General features: G+C 39.4%; 2 protein-coding genes across 3 annotated transcripts in view; one reads left to right on the forward strand and one right to left on the reverse strand.

Annotated features, from left to right (window-relative positions):
- adarb1b (adenosine deaminase RNA specific B1b) overlaps positions 1-18,579 on the forward strand; it is a 157,432-nt gene that overhangs the window by 25,255 nt on the left and 113,598 nt on the right. The window lies entirely within an intron of this gene.
- LOC121649859 (E3 SUMO-protein ligase ZBED1-like) lies at positions 1,758-3,996 on the reverse strand. Its single transcript, XM_042000958.1, has 2 exons — positions 2,536-3,996; positions 1,758-2,252 (listed from the first exon to the last, which is right to left on the reverse strand). Exons 1-2 carry the CDS (start codon positions 3,994-3,996, stop codon positions 1,758-1,760), a joined length of 1,956 nt encoding a protein of 651 aa, XP_041856892.1.

Raw genomic sequence — 18,579 nt, forward strand, 5'->3', positions numbered from 1 at the left:
AAAAAAGGGGAAGACTCAGCGGCTCACGTCAACTCACTTAATGCTCCCTGCTGGCCGCGGGGTTGCTGACAGCACAGTTTTGTTGATTCACCCCCCCTCTTTCCAACTAGTTCTCTGGTCTTTTCCAGTCACTCTCCATTCCTGTTGACCTTCTGCCTGCTGTGTGACGCTCCCCGATCTGTCTCGACGTCCTCTGGTGTGACCTTGTGAAACAGGAGCCTCCTCTCACATTGTCAGGTCCACTGATGCACATGTCTAACGTCACACAGCGTCTTTTGCCTTCAGTTAAAACTCTTCATTATAAAATCTTCCTGCTGGACGGGACGTGAAGGGTAAACCTAGTGTGCCACAAAGATGGATTACAAAAAACAGATGAAAGTAACTGCTTTGCTCCAACATTTAACACTGGAACAGCCTAAATTACACATATTCAACAACTGACACTGGGTAGTCGTCACGCTCGGTGACTCGACTGGTTTTCCTGCAGGGAAAAAAAAACAAAAAAAAAAACGAAACAAGATGTGGAATAAAACAGCTTAGTTGAAAAGAAATCAAACATCTCTTGGGTGACCAGTCTACTGATAGGATAATTAATTTTGTTAGGTTAGCAGTGCTAAAACTAGCATGAAACACCTTAGTGGCCTTAGTTGGTCAATAATAGTGTAAATATGAGACACAGAAATAAAAAAACAAAAAAACTCTAATATGTTTCACTTTACAGAACTAGACAACATTTTTGGTTTAACACACACACACACACACACATATATATATATATATATATATATATATATATATATATATATATATATATATACGAATGGGGCGGCGTGGCTTGGCAAGGTAGAGCGGTCGTCTTGTAATCCGAGGGTTGCCGGTTCAATCCTAGGCCAAGATGAGTTTATGTCGAGGTGTCCTTGGGCAAGACACCGAACCCCTAATTGCTCCTGATGGGTCGTGGTTGGGCGCCTTGCATGGCAGCTTCCCCCATCAGTGTGTGAATGTGTGTGTGAATGGGTGAATGTGATGTATGATGTAAAGCACTTTGGGTATCATTCCAGGTACAGTAAAAGCGCTATATAAATACGGACCATATATATATATATATATATATATATATATATATATGTATATATAAATTCACAGGTTTTTAGCCAAGATCACAGAAGGCATGAAGTCAGTATGACATGAAATTCAACCAAGTGATATATAATTTGATTTATTTTATTAATTAAGTGTAAAGAAAGTACAAATAGACTTCACACTAGATATAAGCCCAACTACACCGTCCATTTGTTTTACTATATACTGATTTTATGTATTGTTCTGTTCGTAAAGTGTCCTTGAGTTTCATGAAAGGAGCTTTTAAATAAAATGTATTATTGTTATTGTTGTTAAATAAATTTCAAACATACTCAATGTATATCAAGTTGCTCTTAGTGTGGTATATAAAGTGGTTATATTGTGAATTTCAACTACAAATGGTCGCGTGCGTTATAGGGATGGGACGATACACTTAAACTCACGATACAATGCATCTCGATATGGCAGGGTCACGAAACGATACATCACGATACGATATGAAAAGAGAAAAAAATAAAAAATATTATTGTGTAATTACAACTTATTTATTTTTGTTTCAGTTGCACACAGAAAGCACACAGCCTTACATGCCAAACAAAAACAAGAACACTCCCTTTGTGCAGCTCTTACCCTAGGTTAAGCTCTCTCACCTTCTCTTAAGTCATGGCCCTGGCCTAGCACTGGTTCTTCTTCAGAAAAACTAACATATCAACATGTTCTGGTGTAATCAGTGATCTTTGAGCAGACACAATGTCTCCTGCTGTAGAAAAGACACGCTCGCTGGGCACTGACGTAGCAGGAATGCAAAGGTAGGCTTTGGCAAAAGGGGCAAGTATGGGGTAAGCATATGCATTCACTTTCCACCACTCAAGTGGACTACTGTTAAGTGGGATAGGAATCCCATTTCTGTAGGAGAGTATCTCCATTTCAATCCCTCTGCTGGACTGCACTGCCTCAACAGTGGTGTAGGAGCTCCCAAGGAGATCTTCTAGCGCTGTCTTCTTTGGTGGGGGAGGCTGGATCACGTCCTGCATCTGCCTTTCTCGTTCTACTGGCTCTTCCTGGCTCTGCTCTGCTCCCTGTGCTGCCTCAGCCATGACAAAGACCCGCTCTGCTGCAGACCCTGATGTTGAAGCACTGGCCCTAGTTTTTTCATCAGTGTCACTGGTCTTAAAAAAAAAGACAAAAGAAAAAGAAAAAAAAAGAGAAAAACTAGCTCAAACATTTCTTTCAATCCCTCACTCCTCTTTCTTACAGACACACTCTCTCTCTCCATCTCTCTCACTCCGTCACAGACACGCCCCGCCCCCTCTCGCTTTCACTGTAACTACTAATTAATTTATATTAATTATATTTATATATATGAGAAATAAGTTTTCAGGCTGTAGCTTACACATATACAGTTACACACGCACAACACAGCTCCATTTTTTTCAAAAAAGGTTAGTCTACCTTGTTGCGTTGCACATGAAGTCCTGAAGCTTTTTCCCGTATCCTCGCATAGACGGACTCACGTTGTTCATCATTCAGGTGGGAGAGGCTTCGGAATCGTGGGTCAAGCGCTGCGCACTCCTGCAACATGTCATTACAGTCCCCAGAGTAACGGCCCGTGATGTCAAGTAGGATGGCGCTTTTCATGCTGGCGATGGTCTGTGTGTCATTTTCATCTGGTGACATGCTTTGCTCGATCATGTGCTTAAGTGGCATTATAAGTGAAACAGTGGGCTCTTTTTCATCACAAAGAACTGTTGTGGCGGTCTTCAGTGGCTTAAGCAGTTTTACTATGTCTTCTACATCGGATATATCAGCGTTATCCAGAGTGTCGATTTCTCTCGCATTCCTTCGGATTTCTGCGCAGCTCAGCGCTGCTGAGACAGCTGCTTGTTGCTCCAGGTAGCGCGCGAGCATTTCGTACGTGCTATTCCACCTGGTCTGGACATCGGTGATGAGCTTGTGCCGAGGCAGGTCCAACTGGGTTTGCTTGTTGGTCAGGACGGCGGTGGCCGTGGTGCTCTTGTGAAAGAACGTAGTTACCCTTCGCACACGGCCAAGAAGTCGCGCGACGCGGGATACAGCCAAGCCTCGCTTACTTGCCAGATTTATAACGTGCGCCAAGCACTTGATGTGAGGATGGAGACCGCTCTCTCTTACAGCGATGTCCATGTTGCTCGCGTTATCTGTGACACAAGCAATGGTCCTTTGGGGCCTTGTTAGCTCCCACTCTGTCAGTGCATTTCTCAACACGTGAGCTATGTTAACATAAGTATGACTTTCACTTAGTTCACGAGTTTGCAACACAAAGCTTTTACTCTCCCATTTCTCATTGATGACATGTGCCGTGATGGTGATATAGCTCTGCGTTGCACGCGAAGTCCAGCCGTCGGTGGTCAGGGCAACACAGTCTGCATTTTTGAGACACTCTTTCACGCTCCGTTTGATTTCATTGTAAATTTCCGGGATTACCTTCTCTGAAAAATGTCCTCGGCATGGCATCTTAAACTTGGGCTCCAGCACATTGAACATTTGGATGAATTTTCTGTTCTCTACAATGTTAAATGGAGCCATATAGTCCGCTATAAACTCGCCAATAAGCCTGGTTATCTGTTTCGCACGCGGACTTGATGGGGGTAGAATTGGTGTCAGTGCTTGCTTCATGGTCAGCTGTCCCTTTGGTAGGCTCGTTTTCTCCGGGGCCGTCTTCACATTTTCATGGTGACGTTGAAGGTGGTGGTTCATGTTTGTTGTGTTGGAGGTGGTGTACGGAATGACAGCATAGCATAGCTTACACACAGTCTTAGTCTTGTCAGTTACTCTGTTGCTGTCTTTGTCTTTTTTAATGAGAAAGCCAAAATACTGCCAGACATATGACCTGTATCCAGGCGGAGCGTCCTCAATTTCGACCTCATCCGACATCTTTCGGCTGTTTGGGGGCAAGGTAGTTGGTGATGCTAACGTCCGTTAGCTCGTTTAGCCTACAGCGTTGTTGCAGCACGCGCCGTGACCGACTGACGCGATAACGCACTGACTGCACCATTCACGGATTTTTTTTTTTTTTTCTTTTCATTTAGTTTTCTCCTGCTTGACCCGCAGAGAGTGCTGCCAGCCTGCCACCATAAACTACACGCACATTTACACTGAATTATATACTACAAAAATCATGTGGCAGTGCCATCTGGCCTTTATTTCACGATCCATTTTTTTTAAACTCGATGCATTACGTCACGCTTTGTATCGCGATATTTCGTCCAACGATATTTCGTCCCATCCCTAGTGCGTTAAGAGATGGAAGCTGAATGTGAGATTTTAAGACGAAAAACACCTCAGAAATAAGAACAATGATGAGGACTTCCTGATCAAGTGTTTCGTTCAACTAACCCCGATGGACATGCAGCTCTTAGTGCACCGGGAAAGAGAACTTCTCCAGCTGCTCCCCACAGGAAAGCAAGTGTTTGCCTGTGAGCTTTTAAAAATACAGATATTTTTGTGTGTTTTTCACATGGTAGACGCAGCATAATTTCGGATGTGCGTGCTATGTGCTGGTGGCAGTTTAGCTCATCAAAGGATAGAAACAGCAGTTAAACAACGTTATGAAGGAGAAGCATTTTCTGATTATATGCTGCTCAATGATTTAAAAATTGGCACTGATGAGACGTTGCCTGGGCAGATAAGAGGGAGACTGCTGAGCAGGCTAAAGCTTGTTGCATACTCTGAGAGAAGCAAGTACTATTTTTTTTTTCTTTCTTAAGACCACAAGAATAAAATGACATTTTGTTTTTGCGAATGTGGTTAGGTACATCTTGCAGCTTGTTCTCAACACATCAGCTGAGCAGAACTTCTCATGGGGCTCAGAGACATATTGTGCGATTGGTCGGACATTTGAGGTGGTCGTGGTCAACGTGGAAAAGTTGCCACTTATGCATTTCTGCTGAAAGATAGCTTTAATTAACAGCTGATTGAGGCGGTGAGAAAGTACGTAAATGAATACAACACGAGGTGAATAAAGACTTTGCTGCGTGTACAACCTCGTCCTGCCGTGTATAAAGTTCAAATCAGTAGGCCAATCTTTTTGCTTTTCACAGAGTATGTAATAGAAATCTCCTTCTACGGCGTTTAATTGGAATAATCCCAACCCATTCATTGTGTGGTATGTTGCAGGCTGCTCCGTTTTAGTCAAACCCACACAAAGGTTCATTTTCTCAAAGATGTGAGAATACGCAGAAAAGCAAATAACATGGAATTACTATAGTGAGGGATCAGATACATTAAGATGCAGAAGCAGTATATCTGGGACGATCTGGCTGACCTGCATTCCTCATTCTCACACACTGTATATATTAGACTCAGAAACTTCGTTTCGTTGAATACAGCACTGTTCAGTGTCGGCAGTTCCTCGCATGCCTGAGTGTCCAAAGCTAACTGGGTTAATGCCAAGTAATCCCACCAGAATTTTGGTACCAGAATTTTACATTTCGCTCATCCTCTGCTCACGGAGAGTCAAGTTCTTGTAAGTAGTGACATGACCCAAAGAAACCTTATGAAAAAGACACTATGCAATTCTAAATCCCTGTTGATTACAAGTTAATGTAAAGTTAGTGTAAAAAATATATTTTCAGTGTAACTAAAAGTTTTGTCCTGCAGCAAAGCTTTAAATGAAGAGTCATCCAGCCTTTAGCTGATTGAATTGGAGAGCCATTTTATTACATTTTATTGATTTGGTCCTTCATCATGTTTATGGATTTTAGTTGCAGTGGGGTTGTTGCTTTACCATAAAGGACACTTTCCCCCTCCGGGATTTGGTTGTTGTTTACCACCAGAGCAACAGTCATCAATGTCCATTTGTTTTGGGCTGTGTGTTTCATCGGTCATACTTTCCTTTGTTGTGAGGTTCGGCTTAGATTGGAATCCATCTTTCATCTGTGGAGGGTGAGTAAAGAAAAGATCAAATGAGTGCACTCTCTGCTCCGAGTCACAGTTAATTTTCATTGCTCTGAAATCAGATTGAATTCATAGCAGTAAGAAAAGCCTTCTGAACCAGTTCTGATATGAAGCGTTTATAGTGTCTATAGCGAAAAATGGGGTTCGTCATAAAAAGCAAGCTGTGGGATTCAAAGACAGTGAATCAGTTGGATGTTTAATTTTTTATTAATTAATAACACTCACTGTAATGAGTCAAAAATGCAATCCAAATACCTGTGTCCATGTACACATAGTTATTGATGCAGATTATTTACTGAGCTTCAGTTCTGTTGTGTTTAATAAAAAATTTTAATTCCTGATGGACATGAAGCCACTTTTCATGATCATACTGCCCTGTACAGAAACAGTGATTATAAACAGAACAAAAACCAAATCTGGTACAAGTAGAGAAATGTGAACCCTCATCAGCAAAGTTGTGTTTTGTGAGGTCAAACATGGGGCTTACAATTACATCATTGATTTATGTCGATCTCTGTGATAAACGTTATACAACACAGTCAGCTGTGAATCCCTCAGCACACTCCAGGCCACTAGTTGGCGGTAATGCACCTTTAAGCTGAACAAAAAAAAACAAAACAAAAAGAAATTAATAGCTATGAAATACACAACAGCATATCTGTCAGCTTTTTCAGTTCAGACGATGCTGCATTCAGTATCCATGTAAGCATGAGTTTATCGGGTCTTTGTAAGGGAACCGGTGCTGCAGGGCAAGCCCCAACACAGACTTTACGAGAGAATTCCTTCATTCATGACATTTAATGTTGCTTCATTGTGCTGTACACTCACTTAAAAATTTATGCATCATTTGTGAGGCCTAAGTTCAGCTACTTGCATGTACAGGTCTGTTCAACAGACATCTTAGCTACAGCTGAACTCAAGCTGTTCTGTTTTTTTTGACCTCGTATTGCTCAGCTTGAGCCAACAGAGATAGAAAAGCTTTTTGCATGGAGGATGACTGCTAATGTGGATGACAAGGGTACTGCATTTTATCTTAACCTGTGCCTGCAGCAGACCTTAGTCATCTTGCTCTTCCCATCACATTCATTTTTTTTTCTCTGCTTCACCAATTCAGCATCGTGACCTCATACATTTCTAGGAGACGGTTCTGACTGTTCGATGCGCCTGGACATATTTGTGCCGGGGTTGAAAGTAATGTTATAATGTATTAGAGGAGCTACCAAGAAGCAAATAACTTTAGTATTTGTAAACATGCTAACTGTTGAATATTTGGTTCAAATTCCTGGACGGAGGTGTTTTTTTTTTTCAAAATATCCTTTTTCTCAATTTATCCTCTTTATGCACCAGATTATGTGCCCTAAACCTTTTGTCTTTATTGTTTATTAATTGTCTCAAAATGTACAGTAAAAACTCATCAGAGGCGGGCTGTCTGCACAGCGCTGCAGGGGATAGAAACAGAAGAATGAAACAGGGTAGCTTCAGGTGGATGTCAACAAAAATAAACCCAGTGTGAACAATCATCAGAGGTTTGTTCACTAGCAAAATCACCCTTGTCAACAGCCTGTTCGCTGTTTCATTTACCCCATCTTCAGCCAAGCTGAGCACCCCGTCTGGTGCTACATGCATGGTGCGTCATATCCTGATCATCAAGGAAACACCCCCAGTGTGACAGGAACTGATTCACAGCAGTAAACACAGAAAAGGAAATGTAGCAGCGGGATTATTTTTGGAGTCTTTTTTCAAAATTACAACATATTTTGACCAAGGGAGGAATTTTATGATTTGTCTTAACTTTGTGTTGGTAATGTTCATCGTGTCATTACTGACCTCACAAATGGATTAATTAATAAATGAAAGCAAGTAAACGGATTCACAGAATAAATTCAAATGAATAGATATGCAAATAAGAAAAATAATGATAAAAAATAAACAAAAATAAGTAAATATCAAATAAAATAACATTAACTTAAAATAACATAAAACTGAGCAGGTAGGTGCTATCCAGGATTAAAATGAGCAGGTTCCGTTAAACTGCAGTGAATTTGGTGAATTCCAGCAGTAAACTTAATAGTTTATGTATTCAGTTGACCCACTTATTTTCTGAATCATCCTTTCGTCTTATGCTGGTACCAAAACTACACTGTCACACATGACGCTATCAGTAAGTTATTTATCAGTAAAAGTTGAAGTTACTCATGTCACTCGGAGAATTTCCCGCTTCGCTGCCAGAAACAGCCGGCACACAGGACCACATACATATTTCATAAAGAAATAGAATGTTTAATGATTATTTATTAATGCATACTGACCATTAAATAATTATTAAAGTTTCTTTAAGGTCACCTCTTTATTTGCTGATGCAGACGCCATCTTGACCATGTTCATATTTCGTGACCTCTTGCACAAGCTTTAGCGACTCTGCAGTGTAAAGACCAAAGAGGATGAAATATTTATCTCATTGACTCTGGCTGAGCTCTGCCTCATGCACCGTCAGTGACTCTTCTAATATTCACTTTCCCTCCATTTGTTTACAGCTCGCTAAAAACAGAAGCCCAGGCAATGATGAAGGCTCTTATGATTTACGAGGCTGAAATTTTACCGTGTTCCAGAGATAAATGGGACTATGGTCACTCAGCCAATAAACTGGGTCTTTGTCCTCCCTCCATTACCACAGTTATGATCAAACACGAGCCTTTCGGTGTAGCCATCATGACACCAAGACAAGAGCTTCTTGATTGATTGCTCTGTGACAGTTATGCGTCTTTTTTCATCAGGTTATTTCCTACCGATTGATTACATTTATGGCAGCCAACAAATCAAAGCTATAAGAGAAGTGCTTCTGGTCATTAGGCTACTTTTTTTTTCTTTTATCCTCGACATACCTTTAAGAAACTCACTTTCATTAAAGTTCTGGTCAGCTTGGCCTTTTGGAAAACAAAGAGTCTCCTGTCTGGATTAGTCAACAGCTTGCTGATTTTTTTCCTAATCTTTTCTTTATCAGAAAAAAAAAACTTGTGTTTTTAATGATTTTCTGTCAGTAAGCTAGCTGATGCTAGCTCATTTACACAACATTTGATGACTTTTTCGTTGTTTTTATGGCTTATTATTAGCATGCTGAATTATCTGTAAGGAGTTCCTGTTGTTGTTGTACCCATGGAAGTACAGCCAGCCATTAATGCAATACTTAAACCGTAGAAACATTCAGGTTTTCATATGTTGTCTGGAATTTAAGCAGTTTATTGTTTTCTATGAATTCCACAAAGATTTATGGATATTTCCTAACTGTCATGATAGATAATGGTATGGTTAATCTTTCTCTGTGGTTCATGTGTGTATGTTCAGATTTAGGTCAGTTATTACTCTGAGAGGGACCACATGAAGGGGAAAAAAGGCACAGTGCAACAAATCTACTGAACAAAAAGATGCATGTTTAATGTCCCACTAAAATATAATTATGTGTAAGAATTAGATCGACTCAGAGAAATGCCTTTTGGGCAACAAGAGAAATGTAAAAGCATTAGTGGTCCAATAACCCATTGGTGAGACCATAGGTTCCAGTTCTGTAGAAAGCTGTGTGAATTAGTGGTATGAAAGACACTTATACCTGTCCATGGTTGAAATTATATAGGCTTGGTGACGATTATAATGATGATGATAAATATTGCTGGGGTTAATGTAAATATGAACAATCATAGCTGAACTCTGCTCAGTTTATTTGGAAGTAGTACTGCTAACATATATATATATATATATATATATATATATATATATATATATATATATATATATATATATATATATATAGCAGCAGCAGACCACACCAGGTGTCACTCCTATCAGCTAAGAACAGGAAACTGAGGCTACAATTCACTCAGACTCACCAAAACTGGACAATAGAAGCTGGAAAAATGTTGGGTCCAATGAGTCTTCATTACAGCTCTAAGTTCAGATGGTAGGCTCAGAATTTGGTGGAAACAACATAAAAGCATGGATCCATCCTGCTTTGTATCAAGAGATCAGGCTGGTGGTTGTGTGGTCATGGTGTGGAGAGTGTTTACATGTTACACTTTTGAGCCCATAAGTGAATGTGGTTTTATTGTTGCTGACCATGTTTATCCCAGTGTAGCATCTTCTGATGGCTACGTCCAGCAGGATAATGCACCATGTCACAAAGCTCAAATCAACAACAACATCAACATGACAATCAGGTTACAGTCACCAGATCTCAATCCAGCAGAGCGGTTTTGGGATGTGGTGGAACGGGAGATTCTCATCATGGATGTGCAGCAACTGTGTGATGCTGTCATGTAAATATAGAGCAAAATCTCTGAGGAATGTTTCCATTACCTTAATGAATCTATGACACCAAGAATTAAGGCAGTTCTGAAGGTGAAAGGGGTCCAACCTGGTACTACCAAGGTGGCAGCTGAGTGAATATTGCTAGAATGTGAGCGTTGTAACTGGTCTGGCCTCATTTATTGTGTTTGGGATGTGTAGTCATGTCACACATGGTCAGATTGATATTTACACATTTGAAAACATTGCAAAACTATTTTCCTTTCATACTCGTGGGCGTTTACGTGTAGATGTCTTAGTTTACAAAACATTCAGTTAAAAGTGCAGTGAAGCCATGTTTTTATTACAGCCCGTTTAAGCCTTTTAAAAGAATGCAGGCACACTCTATCTCTTAAGTATATATGTGGAGATGGTGCAGTGGAGATGGCGAGATGAGGCTGCAAGGATAAAACTCAGGGGGTGTTTGTGTGCAACGAGGGGAGAACAAGTCACGGTGCAGCTGGATCTGTGTGTGTGTGTTTGGGAGAATATGAGAGAGAGAGAGAGAGTGAGCAGAGTTGAGAGGCTGGGAAAGGCTGGTCCAAAAATAGAAAATCAGTTTGTTGCACAAATAAATAAATGTATGTAAATAAATACCACATGGTCTCAAGACAAACCACTCTCTCTTTTTTTTAAGTTGTTAAAGACAACTCAGGATTTCATTTGAATTGGCGGTTGTTACTCCATCGTTACTTGGTTGATGCTGTTAATAGGCTTTAAAGAGAGAAACATTCGTACAGAATGTTTAATCAGATTTGATGGAAGAGTTGGGACAGATCCAATCCAATACCGGTACCGGGCTGGACAATGACGTGATTCATGGTTTGGCTATTGGCTTGAATTCCCGGATCCACCTCGCCTCATGGGTCTGTGTTTTTAAATTATAGGTTTTATTATACAAGTTTAAGCCTACAAACCTACCTACTGATGCAGAATTGGTTCATGAAATGTTTCCAATAAAACCCACATGTAAGTTTTTAGTTTAGATGTTGCCGAACACCTGCACCTACAGGTCTCATGGAGAATAAGCTACCTTTGCTAATTTAGCATGTCACCAATTTGAATATATTTTAGTCTGGAAACATAAAAACGAGATGGTAACTTGAAATATGCGTACAGCCATGGTTTCCAGGTTTCCAGATTTGACTGACCTGACATGTTATGCCATTATAGAATTTTATATTTTTAATTTTAAATATTTAATTTGAAGGAGAGCTCTGCTAATCTATCCCCAGTTTTGTTAAAAAAATGAAAAATCTGTCACTGCTTGAATTATATGTACATTTTTTAAAAGTTAAGATTATGATGCAGCCGCAGACATTTACTCTTGAAGGTTTTTCTTAATTTTTTTAGAAAAATATTTAAATTGGATTAAGTTTTGTTTATCAGTTGACTCTTATTAAGAAGTGATGTGTGGTTATTACAGCCCACTGAAACCTTACACAGTAACAACAGCAATAATGACCAGGAATGTCAGAATTATTTAATGCCACAACTTTGTAATTTTCCTCTGGAATAAATATATATTTTTTTAATTCATCATTTTATTAATTGCGATATCAAACGCCACGATTAAATAATCAGAAAAATTTTGTGTGTACAGAATGAAAACAAAGTTCTTTGATATATCAATGGGTCATTGTGCAGCCATCCTCTAAATCAGTGTTCGTCAGTCCTGGTCCTCGGGGACCCCTGCCCTGCATGTTGGAGTTCTTTCCAACTCCAGCACACCTGATGCAGATTAAATGAACTGCTCTTCAAGTTCCTTGCAAGCCTGCTAATGAGCCATTCATTTGAGTCAGATGTGTTTAAAGTTCAGAAACCTCTAGTCGTCCCAGAGGACCAGGACTGAGAAACACTGCTCTAAATGTGAGGCTTGATAACTGTCAAATCTTCATCAATAAGGAGGATAAAGTGTCTTTTGGTGGATTCGTTTCACTGCTGCGACCAGGCACTTGTAGGCCCAAAATCAGCTGCTCTCTCAAAATAATGCCATATCAGTAAACAGTATGAGTAATAACTTTCTTATTTATGCATTAATGCAAAAATGTGTTAATTACAGAGATTAATCTCTGCATTAACACAAGCTGAAGGAGTGTTCATATGATTCTACACAAATAGTGTTGGTAAATTAACGAGTAATAATTCATGTGTATACGTTCATGCATGAGTCATCTCTAATAAGAGATCTGAATAATTAAGATTTGGTTGCTTTTGAGCTGCTTTTAGGTCCAAGTTAAAGCTTTGAATGCAGCTGGCTCCTAGCTAAGCGTGCACAGCACACTTAACTAATTGATATTAATTGATTTAATTATAATGCATGTGTTTGTACTCAAGGCATTGCAGGATTCTGCTTCCAGTTGGGTGGTTGTGCCTGCTACAGCCCTGCAGCTGCCTGGGGTATGACTGCTGGGTAGAAATGACAAATGGCACGTTGGGTTGCAGCGCTGCATTTTTCCTCTGACGGCTCCGTCACTTGCAGTGTTACTTGCCTCTTTTCTTCTTTGCAACTTTCATCCTCTTTCCTGCAGCTATGTTGTCACAAGTTTTTTTTTCTTTGATCCCACCAGTTGGCTTGACTTCTGATTTCATTTCTATAAAAATAAAATTTGACGCAAAAAATTTGCTCTTTTTGATCACACTGTCTTTAAGAGTGTATGGTTATTCTTTTCTTATTGTTATTCTTTTATTTCTTTAGTTTAACTGCTCCATCCTTGCATTTTCACAGCTACACCAGTTGGCCCAAGGGTGTTCTCCATTGTTTGTCCTTGTGTCACAAATAATATCTCAGACATGGCTGACTGGGCTTTGAAAGCACTTGGAGGGTTGATGTGTTTTATCATTGCACGTTGGGATTTACAAAAGCCTGTGGCCATTAAAGGAGAGGGCTTTGAAGCATTCTTACACCATGTGCATGCTCTTTCCCAGCAACTCCTCTCCACTATGTCCTGTATTGTACAATTCCTGCATAAGGACACTGATTAAAAGATTTCTATTTTCGTCTTTAGCATGTTGATCTGCAGGAATGTGAAATGTTTTATTCAAGGACTCAAAAGCGTTACTGACCTCTGATCTGCAGTCTTCCTGGTGGCCTTGAGGCTTTATCTTCTGGGTACATGATTTGTTTTCATGCATTCCACCATGCTCTTTCTTTAACTAAGCTTTAATGTATTATAATTATAGGCAAGGCATTTGTATTATTTTTAGAGTCAGAATAGCCAAACTCAGTTCTGTCATGGCACAACTGAAGGGCTTTCTGGCGCTGTGCTGGATCCCAGACAATGTTTCTGTGACCAAAAAGACTATTTAAAACCGTGATGTGTGGGCTGATGTGGGCTATCGTCATGTTAAGTTCATCTACCAATGGTGTGAGGAACACAGCATTGCCCTCAAACACATCACTAACCCTTCAGTAGTTGAGCGGGGTCTTGGAAAATGTTTGGTTCAGACGTCCAGCTGCAGTTTAGATCTACACTAGACTTCAGATACGATAGAGCAGAGACGTCGATGAATAGCTGTAAACATAGACTAGGGTACGTTTGTTTTGTTGGTGGGATGGAGGGTAATTCTGTGAAGCCTAGTTTTTATTGCTTGTTTATGCCACATATTTTCCAACACACGCTCTGTCTGCCTGCTGGTGGAGGTGTGCTCGCTTGCATGTGCATGCGTCTGTGTGTTTGTACATCAGAGAAAAGGAGGACTGTGAACACGCGATCATGTATAGTCAGAAATAACATGTCATTTAAATAAAGTAAATAACATTAGGTGGTTTAGTTTTTAAGCACTGTTTCTGAGCGTGGATGAAGAAATGTTTGGAGTTTGGAAGTTAGCTTCTGACTTCTGATATACAAAAAGGGTGATTTCGCTTTTTTGATGACCTTGACCACATTAGACCAGGTCCTGCTTAAAAACTGCAATAAAACTATGGGAGCCTATAAATGTGTATTTCTCAAAAAGGCCTGTGTTACAAAGATAACAGACATTTCAGGATCCAAACATTTTGCATAAACAACCTATATAAAACAACAAAAAAAGATATAATTATGTTGCTAAAATACAAAGGCATTGGTATAAGTTATGCTTTTTTTTAAAATAAAATATAATTAAAACAAAAAAAGTATTGTAGAGTTATTTAGCTCCATGGGAAAATGAAACTGAGGTGATGTGTCATCTCAGTTTTATTTTCTCTGTGTCATGTCCAAATTTTTAAACTGGATCATTAACATAAAACATAATTCGACCTTTTCTTAACAAGCCTGCCAGTTTCTAGAAAGGTAAACATAACTGGCTTTGAAAAATTAACTTTTTCCCACAGCGACATAATCGTCAACACTCTGAATTACTGGATTCTGGTTAATTTGCTTCAAAATATAGCTGAGTTGAGAGCAGCGCTCTGTTGCAGAGCTGTAATTCAGGACCACAAAGGGATAGATGTTGAAATTCTTCCCTCTGCAGCTGGTGACTCTGATACCATTCTGCAAATTAGCTTGCTAAAATATTCACACATACATACACAGTTGAAGGCAAGCACAGTGAACAAGGAAAGCTTTTTTCTGCTGTGTGAATGAGAATCTATGGCTGAATGGTCGAGTGTCTCCTCTGTGTCTCTGCAAGCGAGGTCGACAGCCCAGGGAAGATTAAGAGGAAGCACATTAAATGAATGAGAATGGATGAAAGAAGAAATAAGGGAGAGGAGAAAGCCGATGGCTCAGGAAAGCTGCTGAATTACACTCGATTTAAGAGAATCATGCAGGCAGGGTCTGACAGTGGTCATATAACTACACAAAACACAGAAAGTGAATCACAGATTTTTTGCATTATACTTTAGCCACGTTTTCCAGCGAAATTAAGGACAACAATTCTTATGTGATTGGATAAAACTCAGATGCATTGCACCAGGTCAGTCTCATTTCCTGTTTCCAGTGTGTACCACTCATATGTTAACAGTTTCTTCTTTCAGATATGGGTAAGGTGGAAGATGTTAGTTTTTACTATAACATATTTCAACTGGCATCTGCAGTCTTCCTCAGAAGCGTCATCCAACTGCTGTGAAGTATCGATTATCAGCTGTTATTCCTAGGGATGGCCAACATGACGGACCTGACAGATCTGCCAGGTTGGCCACACCCCCCGCCGTTCATTGATCTCTGGAGGAGAGTCCCTGGCACATCTGTCAGGTCCGACAAACAAAATATAAAGAAAAAAAGAAGATAAAATGAACCTTTTTGAGCTATGTTTACCACATGGTTTAGTCCTGTTTTCATCACAACCCATGACACACCGCTTTAAAACAACTCCACAGTTTTTAATTTGGCAGTTAAGGGGAAAGAAGAAAAAAACTATTTCATGGCTTTTTTGGGGGGGTTTATCTAGCTGAAATTGAGAAACCAGAGAATCCCGACTGAGAAAATCTGCACTGCATTACCTTCAGATACTAAAGACTCCTTTAAACCCACTTATGGATTAGAGAAACTTTTATTCTTTTTGGGAAAATGAAAATAAAATGCTTTTTTTTTTTTTTTTTTAGCTGTGTGTTTCAGGGTTTTTTATCTCACATTCTCTTTGTGTGTCCTGACACATTTTGTCAATCTGCAAAGCTGTGAATAATTACAAAGAGTCTGTTGTTGACTGGGCAAGGGACCGGGGTGAAGAGAGTCTGTGGCCTGTGCAGTTGGCAAGGGAGACGAGGGTGGGGTTAAGTTGTAAATGGAGGCTGTTTGAAAATAGTCAGTATTCCAGACCACAGCAGGGCCACAACACATATCCCTACTCTTTCTACCTAACTGGTTTCCATATGTACACTTGGCACTGTTCTCAATGCTGTAATGCAGCAGTGGCTACATTTCCTCTTTAAGCACATGCTTTATAATCAGAATGATCAATCACTTCCTTTATCGCAGTCGATTCTTCTGTCATAAGCAGTCGTCTTTATCTAACAAAGTTTTAATTAGCATCACCATAAATCAGCTATATGCTATTCACTGTTTTTACATTGAACATGACCTAAAAATACAAGTTAGACCCCTTTTTTTTATTAGTTTTCCCTGTTACAGAAGCAAAAGACCAAACTGTGCTTTCTTCTCGCTGACATTTCTGCAGGCCTTTATCTTAAATAAACCATTCAGTCCACACTGATGCAATCAGTTTTTAGAAAAGCTACTGGCATTAAAAAGTGACTTACTTTGCATTTGTTAGTTCATGCATTTAAAGCAACTCCTGTCTTATTTAAGCAGACGTGGGTGGAGGAAAGTGAGAACATATTTCCTGGAGGATGTTAGGCTTGTGCTAACAGCAGTGGATACACACAAACCTAAGTTTTGTATGGATATATTAATCCATATACTTTGACACAGCTGCCTCAGCTTTGTCCTTATTATTTAGGATTTGTATTGAACTGTGGAAATAAAAAGTTAAAAGAGAGATAAAGAAATGTATTCTGTAATTGCTCCTACAGCTTAAATGAATTAGGAGGAGCTTTATTTAGCACTGAGTTCTGCATATAACTCCTCTTTTTTTTTACTGTAAGTTAACTCACCTGTGAAGCAAAACTTACGCTTAGCAAATAAATCCACTGCAGTCACAGATCATTATTAACACAATTTAATGGGTTGTCATAGAGACATAACATTGTGAGCACATGCATCGTCTGGAAAGAGTGATGACTGATAGAAAGTTTCCATTTAAAACCCATTCAAAAGGAGATCTTAGCCCCTCCACATTTGATTTGCTTGCATTTAGTGAATTGGCTCATGTTGAAATAAGTTAATCATTCTAAATAGCATTCAGGCTTAACAGATGAATAGATCCATTAAACCTTCTCCTGCTGCCTTGCCTAAGGAACTTCATATTCTTGCTTTTATTCATTATGAGGTTAATGTTTGCTCAGGCAAACTAATGGATCCCTGTTAGGTTTGAACCTGATTGGTCTGATTTGTACATCATTTAGGTGAGGACCTTGTTTCGTCTGTGTTCACATGTGGTACACATTCAGAAAGAGGGTTTGCTAAACCCTCCAGGCCACAGAGGATGTTTGCTAACTGAACCCATCTGCTGTAGTTACCAGGCGTGCGTCATGCTAATCAGAAACTTGTTGATTTTGAGTTACAGCAAATGTCTGCGTTTCAGTGTTTCACAGTGAAAGTACGAGGCAACCAATGCAACAGTGTGCTGCTGTTCTGATTTAATTTAGTCCTTTCCTCAACCCAAAAGAATATATGTTATTCAGGGGAATCGTAAGCTCATAAACCCCCTCTTGCTATTTTATAAACTTACAAGATAAAATGTCATTACTTGTAGGCAAAGGGTCTGCTGTAGCTGACTGTGCAAACTAGTAGGCAACCATGTCGGTTGACGGTTGATAATGGTTGACTGACTTACTTGTTGTGTATCCACTGCCTAACTGGTTTCAAGCTAGCAGGTGAGTCTGCAGATTTGAGGTGGTCTTGTCTTTGTTCACTACTAAACCATATTAAGTGTAAAAACCGAATTACATCCAAACGCCACTTCTAATATTGAGAGGCTGCTGTTCTCTTAGTATAGCTGAGTTTCATAAAAAAAAAAAATGTCAAATGTAAATGTCTGTCCACACTCATCACACACTTCAAAGTGCTGGTATTATCACATCATGTGACAGGACCTATGATGAATGGGTCAATTACTTCATAGTCCATGAGAATGTGTTTTGTTTATTTATTTATTTATTTTTATTATTTTCTTACCTTGACCATGTATTTTTACTTGTAGCAATAACAACTAGCTCTTTGGAGCAGAAAAGTAAGTAATAGTGAAATATGGGAATAAGACCATCAATCTGCTGCTTTGCTGTCAGGGCCTTAATACTATTCTGCCACCTAATAACACCTTTGTTATCCTCGTTGCATCACCACGTTGCAAAATGCCCAGCAGCACAGCAGCATGACAGGAGAACTATGGAAGCAAAACAATTAAGCCTTCATTGTAAAACTGCTACGGATTTATCCATTGAGGAAATTCGGATGGCCTTTCTTGCTAATTTCCTAATTTTTCTTATCAATGTAGCAAACATAACAACTTATATATATATATATATATATATATATATATATATATATATATATAAATTAATTTATTTATTTTTTTTTTCTTGAAAGCCTACCAGAGCATGCATGAGATCAAACTAATACATAGAGCTCTTTATACCAGATCAGAAAGAAAGCTAATAGAAGGGGTGAGTCTTCACCCCTGACT

The sequence above is a fragment of the Melanotaenia boesemani genome, chromosome 12, assembly GCF_017639745.1.
Source record: "Melanotaenia boesemani isolate fMelBoe1 chromosome 12, fMelBoe1.pri, whole genome shotgun sequence".
Lineage (NCBI taxonomy): Eukaryota > Metazoa > Chordata > Actinopteri > Atheriniformes > Melanotaeniidae > Melanotaenia > Melanotaenia boesemani.

Bases quoted from the DNA above. Each gene is read 5' to 3' on its own strand.
- LOC121649859 (XM_042000958.1), bottom strand. From the start codon at position 3,996: ATGTCGGATGAGGTCGAAATTGAGGACGCTCCGCCTGGATACAGGTCA. The intron at 2,253-2,535 runs GTAGACTAACCT...TTTTTTTTTAAG, and splicing joins TTCATGTGCAACGCAACAAG to ACCAGTGACACTGATGAAAA.